Source organism: Orbicella faveolata, unplaced genomic scaffold (genome assembly GCF_042242905.1).
Source record: "Orbicella faveolata isolate gen_17 unplaced genomic scaffold, um_ofav_v1 contig_4, whole genome shotgun sequence".
NCBI lineage: Eukaryota > Metazoa > Cnidaria > Anthozoa > Scleractinia > Merulinidae > Orbicella > Orbicella faveolata.
This window is the reverse complement of record NW_028301569.1, coordinates 8,350,211-8,369,827: the sequence shown is the minus strand read 5'-3', so window position 1 is coordinate 8,369,827 and position 19,617 is coordinate 8,350,211. Positions and strand designations below refer to the sequence as shown.

General features: G+C 36.5%; 1 protein-coding gene across 8 annotated transcripts in view; it reads right to left on the bottom strand.

Moving 5' to 3' along the window:
• Positions 1 to 19,617, bottom strand: part of LOC110062989 (uncharacterized) — a 78,039-nt gene that overhangs the window by 9,451 nt on the left and 48,971 nt on the right. For 7 of the 8 annotated variants that reach the window (XM_089275956.1, XM_089275957.1, XM_089275954.1 and 4 more), the window contains 3 exons: positions 16,596 to 16,676; positions 13,320 to 13,400; positions 7,129 to 7,209 (listed from right to left, as the gene is read on the bottom strand). In XM_089275956.1, the coding sequence (XP_089132082.1) occupies positions 7,129 to 7,209; positions 13,320 to 13,400; positions 16,596 to 16,676 (243 nt within the window). The remainder of the gene's footprint in view (positions 1 to 7,128; positions 7,210 to 13,319; positions 13,401 to 16,595; positions 16,677 to 19,617) is intronic. The other variant, XM_089275959.1, reaches the window with a different exon arrangement.

The window sequence follows — 19,617 nt, the reverse complement described above, 5'->3', positions numbered from 1 at the left end:
AGGATTTCTCTCACAATATGTTAAACTGTTAAACTGTTTGACTGCTTAACAGTATAATGATATAGAAAAATAAAATCAGTGCTAGGGGTGTAATACAGGTGTATACATGGTCTGTGATTCCATGCTTATCTCATTAGTTCGGTATGACTTGAAAATAAGGATGACCCCTAGGTAATAAACTAAGTTCTCTCTTGGAGTTCCATGATGAATCTTGTTTTGAAGAAAAGCATAGGTAAGACGTCAATGGAGGCTTCAAATGTTGTTCCTTGAACCATTAACGAACAAAATAATTGATAAGCCATTTACAAAAAACAAAAAGCTAAGAAGAAAACTGCAAAATGCATTGCATATTAGCACTGGGAAGGGTTTTTTATACCCTTTTCTTCACTACTGGCAAGAAAAGAAAGATTTTACTCTAGCAAAAACATTACCATTAATTCTCTTCCGTGTCTCTTCAACTCACGTATGCTCGCAGTGGCAGTTCATTTACCATGTTTACTCCATGATAACAATAAACAGAGTGTAAATTTCCCTTGCCGTAGACCCTGAACAACTGCAACTTTACATGGGGATTTCTCTCACAATAAAATGTTGAACTGTTTGACTGCCTAATAGTTTAATGATGTAGAAAAATAAAATCACTGCTAGGGGTGTAATACAGGTGTATACATGGCGTGTGATTCCATGCTTATCTCATTAGTTAGGTATCACTTGCAAAGAAAATTGACCTCTAAGTAATAAAAATACTTCTTTCTACGGGTTCCCCGAGTCTTCGTTCCGAGTTAATACGTTCTAAGATACGCGTTTTGACTTAATTATATCAAAATGAGCTTTTAAGTTCCGTAATGAACACAATCATAATTATTGATAAGCCATTTAGATTACAGAAAAGTATTGGTAAGGGAAAATGCAAAGAGGAAAACAGCAAAAAGGCACTGAATAATTGAACAGGGATGTATTTTATGACCCTGTCTTAGCCGAAGGCATAAGAAGAAAAATTACTATTAATTACTATTACAGTTATTTCCCCTTCTGGGTCTCTTCAGTCTACTTCTGGCTTTGATCAAGGAGTAGTGCTCACAATGACAGTTCTCTTTACCATGTAATAATAGTAATAATAATCATAATCATAATCATAATCATAATCATAATCATAATCATAATAGTGACTTTATTATTGTGTCAATTAGGGCCTAGATATCGAATTGAATGTTTTCTATACGTAACAGTGTTAAATCTAGGTAAATGAAAATCTCTCTGCCGTAAACTATAAGTGTGGCTATTAGTATAAAACATGTTACAAATAGTCCACGGGCACAAATTGTGTTTAACCTTATACCTTAAAATACATATGTCTTGTAATCTCCTATTATACAATGTTGGTAGATTGGCTTTCTCTAACAGCTGCTTGTAGCTAGACAACTTATCTCTAAAAATAGCATGCAGTCCTCACTCCTGTACTCTCTCTAATCTACAAGTGTCTAAGGCTCCGCAAAAATGCCACACCAGGTGGCAATATGTAAGATAAGGGAGAATAGCTGCTTTGTAGAGGTGTAATTTGGCTGCAGTTGGGATAAGATTCCTCAACCTCATGATCACTCCAATTCACTGGCTAGCTTTCTTACAGACATTACAAATATGCACATTGAAATTAAGATCGCAGTCTATCGTTACACCCAGGAGTTTCAAATCTTCTGATTCCATTATATCCTTGCTGTTCACGGTTAGACACATTTTGTCTCCACAGGTCAGTCAGACTTTTATTCCGAATGCTCATCGTTTGATATTTCTTCAGGTCACCCTGAAGGAGTTTTGAATCATACCAATTGGTCGCTAGGGTGGCACTCTTCTGAAGTTTCGCAAGTACTGTACACATGTTTTGCCCTTCCTCATAGGTTTGATGATCATCCGCGTACATTGATAACGCAGAATCTACGTTGTATGAAAGATCATTCTGAAAGATGTTCCACAATAGTGGCCCTAACACGGATCCCTAAGGACAGCCACATTCCACATTTCTCCATAAGCTAGTTACTGACCAAATGTGCACTCTGCATAAGCGATTGCACAAGTAACTGTGCAGCAAATCCAGTGCTCTGTGCTGGAAACCATAAGCTTTTAATTTGCATAGCATAAGAGGTGGGTGTAAGCTATCGAAAGCTTTGGACATATCTGTTGATAATATTCCCACTGTCAGATGATCGTCCCGAGCCAATTTCCAATCGTCTACTAACCTGATCAATGTTGTTTCACAACTATTGTGCTTTCGATAAGTCGTAAGGCCATCACCAAGATGATCATCATACTTTGTTGTCACCCGATTTCCCAGTAAAACTGGAAATGAACTGCATGTTGATCATAAACAGAGTGTAAATTTCCTTGGTAGCAGACTACGTACAACAGCAAATTGGGGAGGAATTTAATGGCATGGTAAAACAAATCACTGCTTGAAGTGTAATACAAGTGGACATTATGGTCTATGATTCCATGGTTATCTTCTCTCTGCAAGTTCCCTGAGTTCTTGACTGTACAAAGTAGTTTCCACTGGTTTTAATAACAACCAACCATTCATTTACCAGAAAATAAAGAATAAGTAAAACTGTGGCTCTCTCCAACAAACTTCTGGCTTTGATAAAGGGCAGGTGCTACTACATGTACACAGAGTAACGAGTAACGAGTTATGGAATAACAGTCAGAAACCGAGCAACAGTAAAAAATTTCAAAGGGTAAATAATTACAAAATCTTTTCCAAATGCATATAATCGATTATAATTAAGTTTTTAGAATTGATATATAAATAGTATCTACAAAACCAATTCACAAAGCAACTCTGGTGAGCAGTGGTTTTCCGCGATGTTATTTAATTAACCCATATGCTCAGAAATAAAAGTTAAAGAAAAGGTAATAAAATAACTGTGACTTAATGACTAGTGGCTGGTTGAGGTCGTCAAAACACTAAATGACTGGCGATCCAAATTTTTTAATTACCTAAAAATTAATTAATTCCAGTAAATAAAAGGAACTTGGCCATTCCAAACTATATGTTGATTAAGAAGTATCATGTGATTCACACGAGTCCAAGGTCTTAGTAATGCTGTGCATAGAATACTGATGAAGCCATGAATTGTGACACTTAAAAAAATTCTGCATAGTGCACTGGACCCCTCAAGGTTTCCAAAACATGACTAGCAGTCTAACTTTTAATTGTTTTAATTCTAGTAAATCATAGTTTGGATTAGCTAAGGTCTTTTGACTCAGTTGCTATTGCTTAGTTGCAATTTCTTCTTTCTTCACTTTTCTAGTTATCATCGTAAGTTGATGTCTGCTCTGAGGGGGCTAAATTGAATCTGAGTAACGATACCGTTCAACTTTGAGTGACTAGAGCAACACCATAATCAATCCAACAGAAAATCAAACATTACTGGTGTGCTAGAGAAAGATGAAAGTCTCAAATGGGCTACATTTCACCAGGATCTGAGTTACCATAGCAACAAAATGATGCCATGCCCCATGTTACATAAGATGGAATAACTTGCCACCAGGGATAATTTTGAAAGTACGAAGTCAGGATCTCAGACTTGACATAGTTGTCTTAACAATGGCAAATTTAAAAAAAAAATCCATGAAAGCGTTTTCGAGAAAATGACTGAAGTTTCAAGGTGTCAAAATACAACAAAACAAAGCCGTTTTAAATGTAATTGTAAACTATGTCCACAAGACTTCACTAAATGGTATTCTGGTCTTAAATGAATCTGACAACATCTAATTATCTCGAGTGAAAATCTCAGAGAAATCGCTCTGCTTGACTTTCAGAAACATTGGCTTGAATATCAACTAGTGTGGGGTGTCATTTTGCTTTTTATCAAAAATTGCCCCTAAAATTACTAAACTGGGAGACTTGGTCCTCGATGGGATAAATTCATATTCAACGTAATCCCGGAGTTTCAAATTAATTGAAACATTTTAAGGCTATTATTTTTCAGTGTCTCCTCAGGAAAATATTGCACTGATTTTCACTCATGTTGTTTCTTGTCTGCATTATAATGTTCTTTTGTCTTGAATCACCATGGTATGGTACATTTCTGTATATCGATCACGAATTCATAAAATGTGCAATTGCTTTATGAATTCAAGATATACAGAAATGTACAATAGCATGGTGATTCAAGACAAAAGAACATTATAATGAAGACAACAACCAACATCAGTGAAAATCAGCGCAATATTTTCCTGGGTTGACGCTGAAAAATAGCAGCCTTAAAATGTTTTAATTACTTTGAAACTCCTAGATTACAGTCGAAAACTTCAGCAAAAGGTTTCTCATAATCACTCTCATAGAATTTGCTTAAACTCACTACACATTAGGCACACTATCTAAACTACAAGTACAGTAGACAGTTTAGAAGGAAAACCTCTAGATTTCAAGAAAATCAATCGTGAGTAAAAACAGCAATGTCATTGGATTGCTATGGTAACTCCGATCTATATAAAATACACCGCACCCGAAAATTTTGGTCTATCCCTAGCAAGAGTGTGGATATCAATCTCCTACATTATGTTTTAGTGCATTGTGATTTACACACGTATTTTAAGTTGGAAGGTGTCACTATTGAAAAATCCAATCGGGCCACTTTGAGTTATTCGACCACTGCAACTGTCCGTCAGGTGAAAGATTTCCTTTCTACCAAATTTACTGACAAAGATGATATGTATAGTATCAAATTTCAGGTTTCGAAAACTTTCCACGGTGATCCGCCGCAATAGTCTTGGGCATTGGCCTCTATAAAATTTAAGAGTTTTAGACCTTACCCGCTTTGCCTATAATTTTGAACACTTTGAAATAAGAAAGAAAAATATACACACTATCCAGGTCCTTCCTTCAGTGCGGTATCATGTGTACATTTAATGATATAGGCAGCCATTACATGCATTTAAAACAGCGAAATGCCTTTCTGTGCCTTGAAAGACATTCTTTCTTCGGGGCTGTCATTAAGGGCCGTAACCCGTAACACCTGTTACGGCTGAGTTCACTCGATGTTACAGGTGAAGATGTCGATTGATGGTACGAACATGCTACACTTACCTAATTTATTTTTAAACATTTACCTGTTGAAATAAACATAAAGGTTTCTTGGTGTCTTCCCTCCTTGGTTCTACTATTTATATTTTACTCTGGAGACAAACTTTCAGTTTGCTTAATCGTCGTAAATTACATTTAGACGCCATTTTAAGCAGCAATACTTATTATGCAATACGTTGCTCCTACCTTTTGAGAAATTCCGCCGACCGATGTAGAGTGTTGTCTAGGCTGCTCAATCGTGTTTGGTCCCGCGCGTGTGTAGAGAAAGTTATGTTTTAATATGAATAAGAGAAAAGAACCCACGTCAAAACAGCCTGGGATCGACAGAGTTTTTTCTAAATCCCAATGGACCGATGGAAATGAGGAAGCTCACAAAACAGCTGGTCGAGGTGGTCGACAAATACCAGGGATCACAACTTCAAGTACTGCAAGTACTTCAGCCGCACGTGGGCAGCCTGTGGAACCGACTATTATGCTACAAAGAGTGGAAGAAAAATTTCCCGAGTCTAGAAATGGTAAAGTATTTCATTCTTATTACCACTGTAACGGAAAGAGATGTTCAATGTATGATCCAGCTTATTTGAGCTCCTCTAATGGTGAGATAGCTCGGTAATGTAGAGATGTTATTATAATTTTTATTTCCGGTTTCACTCCCGTTTTATGCATTTGACCATAATAACGAATTATTATAACTAACAGCAAGCATCAAACCATATTGCTGATTACGGACTGTCATTTTTTTTTTTGTTAACAAGGAACACTCAAGTCTGTTGGAGATATTTTATAACTTTATTCATTTGATCTCTGTAAATTAAGGTGTATGAATTTTAAATTATGCACTGTGAAAAACAAACAGTACTAAAATAAGGACCACTTGCATAGGTTGTTGCAACAAAGATGTTATTTCACTATTTGCTGATGATGCACTATAACCTAATATCACTCTGTTTTATCAGCATTTTTGATTAGGAAAATTGCCATTTTCATGCCCTAGAAAGCAGGAAAATGCATTTCCAGGGGTTTCATGTTCAAAAAATTTCTGAACCCCCTAGATGCTCAGGCCCTTTCGGGCCTTTGGAATATGGCCGTGGGACAAGTATTTCACTGCTACGGGTGATAACTTACATGCAACGGCTGCTTCAAAACTTAATGACAGCCCTGTTTCTTTACTTTTTATCTGGTTCAATCACTTTTACACGTGTCTAAAAGATTTTACAATTTTTCCCCGTTACTCGGTTTCTTGTTATTTTGTTCTTCTGTTACATAACACCCCATGAATGGCCAAAGCTCACAATGACAGTTTCATTTACCATGTTACCATATAAACAGGGTGTAAATTTCCTTTCCTTTCTAGCACCACTTGAGGTGCAATACACATGCATACATGGTCTATGATTCCATGCTTATCTTATCAGTTAGGTATGATTTGAAAATAAGGTTGACCCCTTGGTAACGAACTCTCTCGGAATCTTGTTTTCGAGATAATTCCATCCAATTAAGCAAGTGGCCAATGACAGCTTCAAGAAGTGTTTTTCCTTGAACCATTCACCAACAAAATCATAATTGATAAGCCACTTACACTACAGAATAAGAAGTAATAAAGAAAAAGGCAGAAAGAAGACTGCAAACGCATTGCATATGTGGACAGCAATGCTTTTTTATGACCTTGTGTTTGCCAATGGCATAAAAAGAAAGACTACTATAGTAATAAAATTGTTAGTAATCCCCTTCTGAATCTCTTCAACCCACTTCTGGCTTTGAAGAAGGGCTAAAGCTCACAATGATGGAAGTTTCATTTACCATGTTACCAGATTAACAGAGTGTATATCTCCTATTCTTTCTAGCACTGCTTGAGGTGCAATAAAGCTGTAAAAATGGTCTGCAATTCCATCCTTATCTCACTTGCAAATAAAGTTGACCTATAGGTTAAAGACTTACTTCATTGCTAGGGGTATAATACAGATGTATACATGGTCTGTGATTCCATGCTTATCTCATTAGTTAGGTATCACTTGCAAAGAAAATTGACCTCTAAGTAACAAACATACCTCTGATTTCTCTGCATCTTTCTAGCGAGGCAATCAGTTTTTTTCTGGCTTCCATCATATCAAGACGAGCTTCTGATTTCCCTAACGAACAGAATCATAATTGATAAGCCATTTAAATCACAGAAGAGTCTTGCACCAGCAGTCCAACTTTTAATTGCTTTCATTCTAGAAAATCATAGTTTGGATTGGCTAAGGTCTTTTGACTCGGTCGCCATGGCTTAGTTGCAATTTCTTCTTTCTTCACTTTTCTAGTCGTCATCGTAAGTTGATGTCTGCTCTGAGGTGGCTAAATCGAATTTGTGAGTAACAATACCGTTCAACTTTGAGTGACTAGAGCAGCACCACAATTAATCCAACAGAAAATCGAACATTACTGGTGTGCTAGAGAAAGATGAAAGTCTCAAATGGGGTACACTTAACCAGGATCTGAGTTACCATAGCAACAAAATGACGCCATGCCCCATTTTACATAACACAGAATAACTTGCCACCAGGGATAAGTCGGGATCTCAGACTTCACACAGTTGTCTTAACAATGGCAAAATTAAAAAAAAAAATCCATGAAAGCTTTTTCGAGAAAATTACGACTGAAGTTTCAAGGTGTCAAAATACAACAAAACAAAGCTGTTTTAAATGTAATTGTAAACTTATGTCCACAAGACTTGACTAAATGGTATTCTGGTCTTAAATGAATCTTATAACATCTAATTACCTCGAGTAAAAATCTGAGAGAAATTGCTCTGCTTGACTTTCAGAAACATTGCCTTGAATATCAACTAGTGTGGGGTGTTATTTTGCTTTCTATCAAAAATTGCTCCTAAAATTACTAAACGGGGAGACTTGGTCCTTGATGGGATAAATTCATATTCAACGTAATCCTGGAGTTTCAAATTAATTAAAACATTTTAAGGCTACTATTTTTCAGTGTCTCCTCAGGAAAATATTGCCCTGATTTTCACTCATGTTGTTTCTTGTCTGCATTATAATGTTCTTTTGTCTTGAATCACCATGCTATTGTACATTTCTGTATATCACGAATTCATAAAACGTGCAACTGCTTTCCGGCGCTTTTCCAAAGCATGCTAAAATATCCCATGCTAGCTCTACAATAGCAATAAAATATACGTCTTGCTTACGTTTATGTTGAACATAAACAAGATATCAGGCATAGTGATTTTCCACTTGCACTCACAACTCATACATGTTTTAGCATGCTACGGGACAATCGCCGGAAAGCAATTGAAAGGCCGCGTGCAAGAACGTCCCCTAGATTTTTCGGCCATTTTTGAAAGTGTTTAAAACTAGCTGAATTTTGGCATGTGGGCTTCGTTTCACCTGAGAAACATTGCTCTGAAGTTTTTTTCGGTGGGTTGCTTTTCGTTCTCGAGAAATAACGTATGCAAAAAAGGCACACAGGTTGGAAAAACCGAGTGGTTTATTGCATACGCAATATCTCGAGAACGAAGCGAACCTTAGTGCGAAAATTACGGGACATTGCTTAACATACCTGAACGAAACTGCATGCGAAATTTGGAGCGTTTTCGACAAAGTTCACCTTTGATTAAAACACCTGATGCCCTTTTCCCGCCGAGTCCTTCAAATAAACAAAGCCAGGCCTTTGCTATGATAAACAGAGCCGATCCTTTGTTATAATAGCCAAGCCAAGCCTTTGTCGTAAGTCTCCTTGGTTTATTATAACAAAGGATCGGCCCGCCGCGACCGCAAGGACTTTGATTTTACTTAGAAACCAGCAAAATGTCAATTTCACGCAGCTTATATAAGCTCAAATTTGTTGATTTCAGGTCAAAAGTGCTTAAAATGTTGACTCATGTTAACGCGCGACGGCAAGGATGTTGATTTCTCTTAGAAAGCAGCAAAATGTCAATTTTATGCAACGTAAAAGCTCAAAAATGTTGATTTTAGGTCAAAATAGGTTTAAATGTTGATTTCATGTTAACCCGTGACGGTAGGTATGTTGATTTCACTTAGAAAACAGCAAAATGTTAATTTTACGCAGCGTATAAACTCAAAAATGTTGATTTCAGGTCTAAATAGGTAAAAATGCTGATTTCACGTTAACACGTACCGGCAAGGATGTTGATTTCACTTAGAAAACAGCAAAATATTAATTTCACGCAACGTATAAGCTCAAAAATGTTGATTTCAGGTCTAAATAGGTAAAAATGCTGATTTCACGTTAACGCGTGACGGCAAGGATGTTGATTTCACTTAGAAAACAGTAAAATGTTAATTTCACGCACCGTATAAGCTCAAAAATGTTGATTTCAGGTCTAAATAGGTAAAAATGCTGATTTCACGTTAACGCGTGACGGTAAGGATGTTGATTTCACTTAGGAAACAGCAAAATGTTGATTTCACGCTGCGTATAAGCTCAAAAATGTTGATTTCAGGTCTAAATAGGTAAAAATGCTGATTTCACGTTAACGCGTGACGGCAAGCATGTTGATTTCACTTAGGAAACAGCAAAATGTTGATTTCACGCAGCGTATAAGCTCAAAAATGTTGATTTCAGGTGTAAATAGGAAAAAATGCTGATTTCACGTTAACGCGTGACGGCAAGGATGTTGATTTCACTTAGAAAACAGCAAAATGTTAATTTCACGCAACTTATAAGCTAAAAATTGTTGATTTCAGGTCTAAATAGGTAAAAATGCTGATTTCATGTTAACGCGTGACGGCAAGGATGTTGATTTCACTTAGAAAACAGCAAAATGTTAATTTCACGCAGCGTATAAGCTCAAAAATGTTGATTTCAGGTGTAAATAGGAAAAAATGTTGATTTCACGTAACGCGTGACGGAAGGGATGTTGATTTCACTTAGAAAACAGCAAAACGTTAATTTCACGCAACGTATAAGCTCAAAAATGTTGATTTCAGGTTTAAATAGGTAAAATATGGCGGCCGGAAAATAGTGTTAACATCTGGAACTTACTTTGGTTATCTGGGACAATGATTATCTGCACTGAACAAATAAACATCAAATAAGCACTTTTCTAAATACAGCAACGTCTTAAATGGCTAAAAATCACGAGATAAATACATATTTTTAGACAAACGCGATCGTAGCTTTATGTCACGCACCGCCTAACAGATTAACAAATTAACCCGTCTGCGCAACGTACGGGTCTCCATACATCTGCATGTCCGCTGATCCCAGAAGTTCAAAACACTACAAATCATGCCGATATGAAATAAAATCAACGCAACCTGGATCACAGATCTATGTTACAATCGATCGCTACTTGTTGGCCATTATTACCTTTAAATGAAAAAAGCCGAAACAATCTAGTTACCAGTTCGAGAAACGCGAGCAGAACGTGATCGCAATGCATGCCGGGAAGGGTCTTTACACCTCGTGCGCGGGAAAACATGGCGGTCGATACAAGACAAATTTTATCACTCAAAAACCAGTTCTCGCTTTCCAAACTTTGACACTAGCAACGCTTGGCAAATGGGCCACAACTCACGAGAGGGTATTTTTCTTGGGCAAGAACTGCTCTTGGACTTTGCTGCCTGGCTCGATCTGACTTCGAACGCCGATAACACGATTACGGTATATCAGCTACCTTCGAAGTTTCAGAACACATTTTGATTCTTTAAAACGTGCTGATGACTTACGGGTTTATCGAGGCTTTATGATGCCTCTCAACCACCAGGCAGGCACACAAGGTACTTTAACACTATGCTTAAGATACTAGTTGACAGAGCTCTAATGCGGCACATCTCTTTTTCGTTCGATGGTATTTCGTTTGCCGCTCGATCGATTCACGTGTTGTGTTTACGTCACAATAACCGATGTAAACAATCTGTTCCCAGATTTCCGCTCTATATACTATTTTCCTTTGACTTTAAGACAGCTAAGATTCAGTGGAATACACTATAAACAGTCTGCCTGTTTGCTGTTCAACAAAATAATAAGGTTTCTTTTGTTTTTTGTTCAACAAAAGATCTCCAAAAGATGCCGCTTGGAAAACTGAGCTTTTTGCATACGTTATTTCTCGAGAACGAAGAGCGCCCCAGCCAAAAAAAATCCAGAGCAATGTTTCTGAGGTACAACGAAGCCTACATGCCAAAATTCAGCTATTTTTGAACACTTTCAAAATGGCCAAAAAATCTAGGGGACGTTCTTACACGCGGCCTTTCAATTGTGCGCTTTAGCAATTCATGATATACAGAAATGTACAATAGCATGGTGATTCAAGACAAAAGAACATTATAATAAAGACAACAACCAACACCAGTGAAAATCAGTGCAATATTTTCCTGGGTTGATGCTGAAAATAGCACCCTTAAAATGTTTCATTTAATTTGAAACTCCTGGATTACGCTGAATATGAATTTATCTCATTGAGGGCTGAGTTTAAAAGAAATTCATCAAGAATATTTTTTAATATTTGCCTCAGTGTAAAAACATAGCCAAGTTTTCACAAAAAAGCAAAATAGCCACCTTATTCAAGTTCATATTTTTCCAAATCAAATGAAGCGATTTTGTTCCACTTTGTAGGAAATGTGGTTCATGTGTATAAAAATAATGTGCTCCAAATGCGCTTTCCCTGAGCCCGGTAAACATATACTGGAACGACTCGATTAGATTTGTGTCATGTTAACAGTTGAAAACTTCAGCAAAAGTTTTCTCATAATCACTCTCATAGAATTTCTTTAAACTCGCTACACATTAGGCACACTATCTAAACTACAAGTACAGTAGACAGTTTAGAAAGAAAACCTCTAGATTTCAAGAAAATCAATCGTGAGTAAAAACAGCAATGACGTCATTGGATTGCTATAAAAACTCCAATTTCGATAAAATACACCGCACCCGAAACTTTGGTCTATCCCTAGCAAAAGTGTGGATATCAATCTCCTACATTATGTTTTAATGCATTGTGATTTACACACGTATTTTAAGTTGGAAGGTGTCACTATTGAAAAATCCAATCGGGCCACTTTAAGTTATTCAACCACTGCAACCGTCCGTCAGGTGAAAGATTTCCTTTCTACCAACTGACAAAGATGATATGTATAGTATCAAATTTCACGTTTCGAAAACTTTCCACGGTGATCAGCCACAATAGTCTTGGGCATTGGCCTCTTTAAAATTTAAGAGTTTTAGACCTTAGCCACTTTGCCTATAATTTTGAACACTTTGACGTAAGAAAGAAAAATATACACACTATTCAGGTCCTTCCTTCAGCGCAGTATCATGTGTACATTTAATGATATAGGCAGCCATTACATCAATTTCAAACAGCAAAATGCCTTTCTGTGCCTTGAAAGACATTCTTTCTTTACTTTTTATCTGTTTCAATCAATTTTACACATGTCTAAAAGATTTGACAATTTTTTCCTGTTACTCAGTTTTTTGTTACTTTGTTTCTCTGTTTAGTAACACCCCGTGAATGGCCAAAGCTCACAATGACAGTTTCATTTACCATGTTACCATATAAACAGGGTGTAAATTTCCTTTCCTTTCTAGCACCACTTGAGGTGCAATACACATGAATACATGGTCTGTGATTCCATGCTTATCTTATCAGTTAGGTATGATTTGAAAATAAGATTGACTGCTAGGTAATGAACTCTCTCAGAATCTTGTTTTCGAGATAACACCATCCAATTAAGAGAGTGGCCAATGACGGCTTCAAGAAGTGTTTTTCCTTGAACCATTCACCAACAAAATCATAATTGATAAGCCACTTACACTACAGAATAAGAAGTAATAAAGAAAAAGGCAGAAAGAAGACTGCAAACGCATTGCATATGTGGACAGCAATGTTTTTTTATGACCTTGTGTTTGCCAATGGCATAAACAGAAAGACTGCTATAGTAATAAAATTGTTAGTAATCCCCTTCTGAATCTCTTCAACCTACTTCTGGCTTTGAAGAAGGGCTAAAGCTCACAATGATGGAAGTTTCATTTACCATGTTACCATATTAACAGAGTGTATATCTCCTTTTCTTTCTAGCACTGCTTGAGGTGCAATACAGGTGTATCAATGGTCTGCGTTTCTATGCTTATCTCACTTGCATATAAAGTTGACCTACAGGTTAAACACTTACTTCATTGCTAGGGGTGTAATAGAGGTGTATACATGGTCTGTGATTACATGCTTATCTCATTAGTTAGGTATCAATTACAAAGAAAATTGACCTCTAAGTAACAAACATACCCATCATTTCTCTGCATCTTTCTAGCGAGGCCATCATTTCTTTTCTGGCTTCCATCACATCAAGAAGAGCTTCTGATTTCCCTAACGAACAAAATCGTAATTGATAAGCCATTTAAATCACAGAAGAGTCTTGCACCAGCAGTCCAACTTTTAATTGCTTTCATTCTAGAAAATCATAGTTTGGATTGGCTAAGGTCTTTTGACTCGGTCGCCATGGCTTAGTTACAATTTCTTCTTTCTTCACTTTTCTAGTTGTCATCGTAAGTTGATGTCTGCTCTGAGGTGGCTAAATCGAATTTGTGAGTAACAATACCGTTCAACTTTGAGTGACTAGAGCAGCACCACAATTAATCCAACACAAAATCGAACATTACTGGTGTGCTAGAGAAAGATGAAAGTCTCAAATGGGGTACACTTAACCAGGATCTGAGTTACCATAGCAACAAAATGACGCCATGCCCATTTTACATAACACAGAATAACTGGCCACCAGGGACAATTTTGACAGTACACAGTCAGGATCTCAGACTTGACATGGTTGTCATAACAATGGCAAATTTAAAAAAAACTTCCATGAAAACTTTTTCGAGAAAATTATGACTGAAGTTTCAAGGTGTCAAAATACAACAAAACAAAGCCGTTTTAAATGTAATTGTAAACTATGTCCACAAGACTTCACTAAATGGTATTTTGGTCTTAAATGAATCTTATAACATCTAATTACCTTGAGTGAAAATCTGAGAGAAATTGCTCTGCTTGACTTTCAGAAACATTGCCTTGAATATCAACTAGTTTGGGGTGTTATTTTGCTTTCTATCAACAATTGCCCCTAAAATTACTAAACTGGGAGACTTGGTCCTTGATGGGATAAATTCATATTCAATGTAATCCCGGAGTTTCAAATTAATTGAAACATTTTAAGGCTACTATTTTTCAGTGTCTCCTCAGGAAAATATTGCGCTGATTTTCATTCATGTTGTTTCTTGTCTGCATTATAATGTTCTGTTGTCTTGAATCACCATGCTATTGTACATTTCTGTATATCATGAATTCATGAAACGTGCAATTGCTTTCTGGCACTTTTCCAAAGCATGCTAAAATATCCCATGCTAGCTCTAGAATAGCAATAAAAAATACGTCTTGTTTACGTTTATGTTAAACATAAACAAGATATCAGGCATAGTGATTTTCCACTTCCACTCACAACTCATACATGTTTTAGCATGCTATGAAACAATTGCCGGAAAGCAATTGTGTGCTTTATGAATTCTTGATATACAGAAATGTACAATAGCATGGTCATTCAAGACAAAAGAACATTACAATAAAGACAACAACCAACCAGAGTGAAAATCAGCACAATATTTTCCTGGGTTGATGCTGAAAAATAGCAGACTTGAAATGTTTCATTTAATTTGAAACTCCTGGATTACGCTGAATATGAATTTATCTCATTGAGGGCTGAGTTTAAAAGAAATTCATCAAGAACATTTTTTAATATTTGCCTCAGTGTAAAAACATAGCCAAGTTTTCACAAAAAAGCAAAATAGCCACCTTATTCAAGTTCATATTTTTCCAACTCAAATGAAGCGATTTTGTTCCACTTTGCAGGAAATGTGGTTCATGTGTATAAAAATAACATGTGCCAAATGCGCTTTCTGTGAGCCCGGCAAACATATACTGGAACGACTCGATTAGATTTGTTTCATGTTAACAGTCTAAAACTTCAGCAAAAGTTTTCTCATAATCACTCTCATAGAATTTCTTTAAACTCGCTACACATTAGGCACACTATCTAAACTACAAGTACAGTAGACAGTTTAGAAAGAAAACCTCTAGATTTCAACAAAATCAATCGCGAGTAAAAACAGCAATGACGTCACTGGATTGCTATGGTAACTCCGATCTCGATAAAATACACCGCACCTGAAACTTTGGTCTATCCCTAGCAAAAGTGTGGATATCAATCTCCTACATTATGTTTTAATGTATTGTGATTTACACACGTATTTTAAGTTGGAAGGTGTCACTATTGAAAAATCCAATCGGGCCACTTTAAGTTATTCGACCACTGCAACCGTCCGTCAGGTGAAAGATTTCCTTTCTACCAACTCAGAAAGATGATATGTATAGTATCAAATTTCAGGTTTCGAAAACTTTCCACAGTGATCCGCCACAATAGTCTTGGGCATTGGCCTCTTGAAAATTTAAGAGTTTTAAACCTTGACCTTTTTGCCCATAATTTTGAACACTTTGACGTCAGAAAGAAAAATATACACACTATCCAGGTCCTTCCTTCAGCGCGGTATCATGTGTACATTTAATGATATAGGCAGCCATTACATCAATTTCAAACAGCAAAATGCCTTTCTGTGCCTTGAAAGACATTCTTTCTTTACTTTTTATCTGTTTCAATCAATTTTACACATGTCTAAAAGATTTGACAATTTTTTCCTGTTACTCAGTTTCTTGTTACTTTGTTTCTCTGTTTAGTAACACCTCGTGAATGGCCAAAGCTCACAATGACAGTTTCATTTACCATGTCACCATATAAACAGGGTGTAAATTTCCTTTCCTTTCTAGCACAACTTGAGGCGCAATATATGTGAATACATAGTCTGTGATTCCATGCTTATCTTATCAGTTAGGTATGATTTGAAAATAAGGTTGACCCCTTGGTAATGAACTCTCTCGGAATCTTGTTTTCAAGATAACGCCATCCAATTAAGCAAGTGGCCAACGACGGCTTGAAGAAGTGTTTTTCCTTGAACCATTAACCAACAAAATCATATTTGATAAGCCACTTACACTACAGAATAAGAAGTAATAAAGGAAAAGGCAAAAAGAAGACTGCAAAAGGCATTGCATATGTGGACAGCAATGTTTTTTTATGACCTTGTGTTTGCCAACGGCATAAGAAAAAAGGCTACTATAGTAATAGAATTGCTAGTAATCCCCTTCTGAATCTCTTCAACCCACTTCTGGCTTTGAAGAAGGGCTAAAGCTCACAATAATGGAAGTTTCATTTACCTTGTTACCATATTAACAGTGGATATCTCCTTTTCTTTCTAGCACTGCTTGAGGTGCAATACAGGTGTATAAATGGTCTGTTACTCCATGCTTATCTCACTTGCAAATAAAGTTGACCTATAGGTTAAAAACTTACTTCATTGCTAGGGGTGTAATACAGGTGTATACATGGTCTGTGATTCCATGCTTGTCTCATTAGTTAGGTATCACTTGCAAAGAAAATTGACCTCTAAGTAACAAACATACCTGTGATTTCTCTGCATCTTTCTACCAAGGCAATCAATTCTTTTCTGGCTTCCATCACATCAAGACGAGCTTCTGATTTCCCTAACGAACAGAATCGTAATTGATAACCCATTTAAATCTCAGAAGAGTCTTGCACCAGCAGTCCAACTTTTAATTGTTTTCATTCTAGAAAATCATAGTTTGGATTGGCTAAGGTCTTCTGACTCGGTCGCCATGGCTTAGTTGCAATTTCTTCTTTCTTCACTTTTCTAGTGATCATCGTAAGTTGATGTCTGCTCTGAGGTGGCTAAATCGAATTTGTGAGTAACAATACCGTTCAACTTTGAGTGACTAGAGCAGCACCACAATCCATCCAAAAGAAAATCGAACATTACTGGTGTGCTAGAGAAAGATGAAAGTCTCAAATGGGGTACACTTAACCAGGATCTGAGTTACCATAGCAACAAAATGACGCCATGCGTCATTTTACATAACACAGAATAACTTGCCACCAGGGATAATTTTGACAGTACGCAGTGGGGATCTCAGACTTGACATAGTTGTCTTAACAATGGCAAAATTTAAAAAAAAAATCCATGAAAGCTTTTTCGAGAAAATTACGACTGAAGTTTCAAGGTGTCAAAATACAACAAAACAAAGCCGTTTTAAATGCAATTGTAAACTATGTCCACAAGACTTGAGTAAATGATATTCTGGTCTTAAATGAATCTTATAACATGTAATTACCTCCAGTGAAAATCTGAGAGAAATTGCTCTGCTTGACTTTCAGAAACATTGCCTTGAATATCAACTAGTGTGGGGTGTTATTTTGCTTTCTATCAAAAATTGCTCCTAAAATTACTAAACGGGGAGACTTGGTCCTTGATGGGATAAATTCATATTCAACGTAATCCTGGAGTTTCAAATTAATTGAAACATTTTAAGGCTACTATTTTTCAGTGTCTCCTCAGGAAAATTTTGCACTGATTTTCTCTCATGTTGTTTCTTGTCTGCATTATAATGTTCTTTTGTCTCTAATGACCATGCTATTGTACATTTCTGTATAGCACGAATTCATAAAACGTGCAATTGCTTTCCGGCGCTTTTCCAAAGCATGCTAAAATATCCCATGCTAGCTCTACAATAGCAATAAAATATGCGTCTTGCTTACGTTTATGGTGAACATAAACAAGATATCAGGCATAGTGATTTTCCATTTGCACTCACAACTCATACATGTTTTAGCATGCTACTGGACAATCGCCGGAAAGCAATTGTGCGCTTTATGAATTCATGATATACAGAAATGTACAATAGCATGGTGATTCAAGACAAAAGAACATTATAATAAAGACAACAACCAACACCAGTGAAAATCAGCGCAATATTTTCCTGGGTTGATTCTGAAAATAGCAGACTTAAAATGTTTTATTTAATTTGAAACTCCTGGATTACGCTGAATATGAATTTATCTCGTTAAGGGCTGAGTTTAAAAGAAATTCATCCAGACCATTTTTTAATATTTGCCTCAGTGTAAAAACATAGCCAAGTTTTCACAAAAAAGCAAAATAGCCAGCTTATTTAAGTTCATATTTTACGAAATCAAATGAAGCGATTTTGTTCCACTTTGCAGGAAATGTGGTTCATGTGTATAAAAATAACGTGCTCCAAATGCGTTTTCCGTGAGCCCGGCAAACATATACTGGAACGACTCGATTAGATTTGTGTCATGTTAACAGTCGAAAACTTCAGCAAAAAATTTCTCATAATCACTCTCATAGAATTTCTTTAAACTCGCTACACATTAGGCACACTATCTAAACTACAAGTACAGTAGACAGTTTAGAAAGAAAACCTCTAGATTTCAACAAAATCAATCGTTAGTAAAAACAGCAATGACGTCATTGGATTGCTATAGTAACTCCGATCTCGATAAAATACACCGCACCATAAACTTTGGTCTCTCCCTAGCAAAAGTGTGGATATCAATCTCCTACATTATGTTTTAATGCATTGTGATTTACACACGTATTTTAAGTTGGAAGGTGTCACTATTGAAAAATCCAATCGGGCCACTTTAAGTTATTCGACCACTGCAACCATCCGTCAGGTGAAAGATTTCCTTTCTACCAACTGACAAAGATGATATGTATAGTATCAAATTTCAGGTTTTGAAAACTTTCCAGGGTGATCCGCTGCAATAGTCTTGGGCATTGGCCTCTTGAAAATTTAACAGTTTTAGACCTTAGCAACTTTGCCTATACTTTTGAACACTTTGACGTAAGAAAGAAAAATATACACACTATTCAGGTCCTTCCTTCAGCGCGGTATCATGTGTACATTTAATGACATAGGCAGCCATTACATCAATTTCAAACAGCAAAATGCCTTTCTGTGCCTTGAAAGATATTCTTTCTTTACTTTTTATCTGTTTCAATCAATTTTACACATGTCTAAAAGATTTTACAATGTTTTCCTGTTACTCAGTTTCTTGTTACTTTGTTTCTCTGTTTAGTAACACCCCGTGAATGGCCAAAGCTCACAATGACAGTTTCATTTACCATGTTACCATATAAACAGGGTGTAAATTTGCTTTCCTTTCTAGCACCACTTGAGGTGCAATAGACGTGAATACATGGTCTGTGATTCCATGCTTATCTTATCAGTTAGGTATGATTTGAAAATAACGTTGACTGCTAGGTAATGAACTCTCTCAGAATCTTGTTTTTGAGATAACGCCATCCAATTAAGCAAGTGGCCAACGACGGCTTCAAGAAGTGTTTTTCCTTGAACCATTCACCAACAAAATCATAATTGATAAGCCACTTACACTACAGAATAAGAAGTAATAAAGAAAAAGGCAGAAAGAAGACTGCAAACGCATTGCATATGTGGACAGCAATGTTTTTTTATGACCTTGTGTTTGCCAATGGCATAAAAAGAAAGACTACTATAGTAATAAAATTGCTAGTAATCCCCTTCTGAATCTCTTCAACCTACTTCTGGCTTTGAAGAAGGGCTAAAGCTCACAATGATGGAAGTT